Consider the following 2,970-nt stretch of genomic DNA (forward strand, 5'->3'; position numbering starts at 1 on the left):
CCGCCGGCCCCGAGCCCCGCAAGAACCTGCTGTCCCCCGCCCCCAAGCACCCCGCCCCCAAGCACAATTCGACGATGCACCCGGCCGCCAAGAACCTGACGAACGCCGTCCACGCCGCGCACAACGGGACCCTCAACCTGCTCGCCGGCCACCTGAACCGCACCAAGGCGTGGGGCGCGCTCGGCCAGCGGCTGCTCAACGCGACGCACTTCCCCTTCCTGAACAACACGCGCCGCGCCCGGCCCGCCACGCACCACAACGTCTCGAAGCCCGCGGTGGCCGCCCCCCGCCACGCGTTCCCCAACGTGACGCAGCACCTGCCCCCCCACATCAAGGGCGGCCTCGCCAACGTCACCCGCCACCTGGGCCGCCTGAATGTGTCACGGAACGCCAACAAGACCAGCGGCTTTGTGGCCGCGGTGCAGGCGCGCCTCCACAGGAACACCAAGCCGGCCCAGGCCCACGGCCGCTGATCGCGGGGCAAGGCTCTCGCGCGCTCGCTGCATCGCATGCACTCTTGCGCGCGCACGTCGCGGCCGCGTGTTGCGCCTGCGAACGGTCGTATTGTGCACTCAGGTACCTTTTGCTGATGCGCATCGGTCATGCCCCCTTGCTGTGTGCTGGGGCAACGCCTGTCGGCCCTGAAACATGGGCCTACCATCTGTAAAGCGGGCTGGTGTAAGCATGCTTCATTGGATTATTGATCATTCCAAGGGCAGCATTGCTGCAGCTCAGCGGGCGACTGAGCGGCATGGCGCTTACAGCAGCGCCGCCTGACGCAGAACAGATGAGTGGTCCAGGCAATGGCACTGAAGCCAGCAATATGCAGGCCTCGTTGGTGATAGTGCCGCGGTGGTCATGACGTGTGGCGGGGTCAAGTATGGAAAACCACAGCTGACCATTCAAAACATTATCGAACCAACTTGGCGAAGGGGGCAAAAAGGGCTGCAAGCGGCGGGTGTTGCGGCGTGAGTTGAAGAATGGAAGCCAATCCCACGTGCCAGGGGGGGGGGAGCGGTTGCGGCAACCCGCGCCCCGTGGCGCCTTGCAGCGCCGCGCGTCACCCCTCCCGCTGCACCCCCAGCCCGCGCTCCTCGGGCCGCACGATCTCGTGTATGACCGCCCGCCGCACCGCCTCGGCCGCCGCCGCGGCCGCCGCGGGCGGCTCCCCGGGCGCACCGGCCACCTCCAAATAGTACTTGAGCTTCGGCTCGGTCGCGCTGGCGCGCAGCGTCAGGAAACCGCCGCGGGGCAGGTACAGGGTGAGCATCAGGTCGCCTGCCGCCCAGGGCAGCGCGGGCGCGCGGTCGGGGCGCGTGGTGTCCAGGCCGACGCCCATGTCGCGGACGCCTGCGGTTGTTGGCGGTTGGAGGGGTCACAGCGTCGTCACCGTCAGGGGGGGGTGTCTGAAACGATGGGGTGTCAAACGAAAGTGTCGCTTCTGTGTGACCAGAAGCACGGGCGGCAGAGCAGAAGTTGCAACAACAGTTGCTCAGCACGTGTGCTTGCGCACGCCCCCACCTGTGACTGGGACGCCGCCCACGACCTGCAGGGCAGAAATATGGGGTGTGGGAGGTCCAGGGGGGGGGAAATCGTACAAGGACTCGGAGCGCCGATGATGCTTCTTGCAGGTCCCTGGGTCAAAACAGCTGTGGGACTTGCCGGTGCAGCAAGCAGGCCCAGACGCCGCCCTCTGGAGCCGAGCCGCGCAGCAAACACAGCTTCGGCCCCCGCTGCCCTGCGCCATCACATCACCTCCCCGACCTGCCAAAGGCATACACGCCTGCAACGAGGGACCCCCCAGGCGGCGGGACTTCATTTGATGCACACTCCGCCGCGCACCTGTGGGTAATTGCCGCCCGCCCTCAGCTCGTCGTAGAGCCCCGCCGCCTTGGCCGGCGGGTCCGCGATGAAGTAGCCGCTGAGGAAGGCCCTGGGGCCATATTTCTCGTTCAGCGCCGCTAGGTGCGACCGCAGGCTGCGGCCGGCGCGCGCGTGGTGGGCCGCCATCTCGGCAAAGGCGGCAGCGGCGCTGACGCCGTCCTTGTCCTGGGGGGGCGGGGCGCGCGTGTGTGCAAGTGCAGGGGTGTGTTCACGTTTTGAGGGTGCTGGGAAGGCGCCAGCTGTCTCATGGACGCACCCTCAGGGAAGGTGAGGGTGCGAGTGCCGCCGTTGGGGCGGGCCAGGGGGGAAACACTGTGGGGCGAGGATCCCAGTGCAGGCAGGCGCACGGGAAAAGGCGCGCTCTGCAGGGAAGGGATGATTATTTGTGGACTTGGAAAATGGTAAATGCTTGATTTGAATGTTTGGCTCTGACCTTGTGGACTGCGTTGAACATGAACCCGATGGCCTCCTCGTAGGCAAACAGCACTGTGTAGCCCTGCGACTCCAGCCTGGCCGCAATGTTGCCCAGCCACTTGAAGCCTGGGGGGTGTCGGGGGCGCGCCGGTGGTGTAAAGCACACGCGCCGTCTGTGAAAGACGGTTTAATTGCTGGGCCAGACATTGTGCATTAGAGGGTACTTATGCATGCATCTGCCAGATATGTTTATTGGGAATGGGTGTGGGCATCCAGCAGGCATTAACATGCCGCCGCTGCTGCTGCCTGGCTGCAAGCGACATGACAGCAGCTGCGGGCCACAGGCCGTTTCGCAAGGGCACAGGCAAAGGCACACCCCTGCAAAAAGTCAACATCAAGGGCGGACCCATGCAAGGTTGTCAACAGCAAAGGCGAACGTGAAAGGCACGAAAGGCCGAATCGCAGCCAAGTGCTGACCTGTCAGCGTCTCCTCAAAGTGGAAGCCCTCCGCAGCGGCCATGGCGGCCAGGGCCTTGGAGCTGACTGCGGTGGACAGCATGGCGCAGCGCTCAGGCGGGACGTCCGGGTGGCGGCGACGGAAGTTGGTCCACACCCTGTGAGTGTGTGTGTGTGTGTGTGTGTGTATGTGTGTGTGTGTGTGTGTGTGTGTAT

The 2,970-nt window shown here is 65.3% G+C and overlaps 2 protein-coding genes across 2 annotated transcripts; one reads left to right on the forward strand and one right to left on the reverse strand.

Annotated features, from left to right (window-relative positions):
• Positions 1–74: 74 nt before the first annotated feature.
• Positions 75–473, forward strand: MNEG_2257 (hypothetical protein; the record flags this gene model as incomplete). The annotated part of the gene is made up of 1 exon (XM_014049260.1): positions 75–473. One exon carries the CDS (start codon positions 75–77, stop codon positions 471–473), a length of 399 nt encoding a protein of 132 aa, XP_013904714.1.
• Positions 474–1,060: 587 nt separating this feature from the next.
• On the reverse strand, positions 1,061–2,857 carry MNEG_2258 (phosphoglucomutase; the record flags this gene model as incomplete). The annotated part of the gene is made up of 5 exons (XM_014049261.1): positions 1,061–1,350; positions 1,522–1,546; positions 1,843–2,049; positions 2,318–2,424; positions 2,776–2,857. 5 exons carry the CDS (start codon positions 2,855–2,857, stop codon positions 1,061–1,063), a joined length of 711 nt encoding a protein of 236 aa, XP_013904715.1.
• Positions 2,858–2,970: the final 113 nt, after the last annotated feature.

The sequence above is a fragment of the Monoraphidium neglectum genome (assembly GCF_000611645.1).
Source record: "Monoraphidium neglectum strain SAG 48.87 unplaced genomic scaffold scaffold00249, whole genome shotgun sequence".
In the NCBI taxonomy this organism is placed as follows: Eukaryota; Viridiplantae; Chlorophyta; class Chlorophyceae; order Sphaeropleales; family Selenastraceae; genus Monoraphidium; species Monoraphidium neglectum.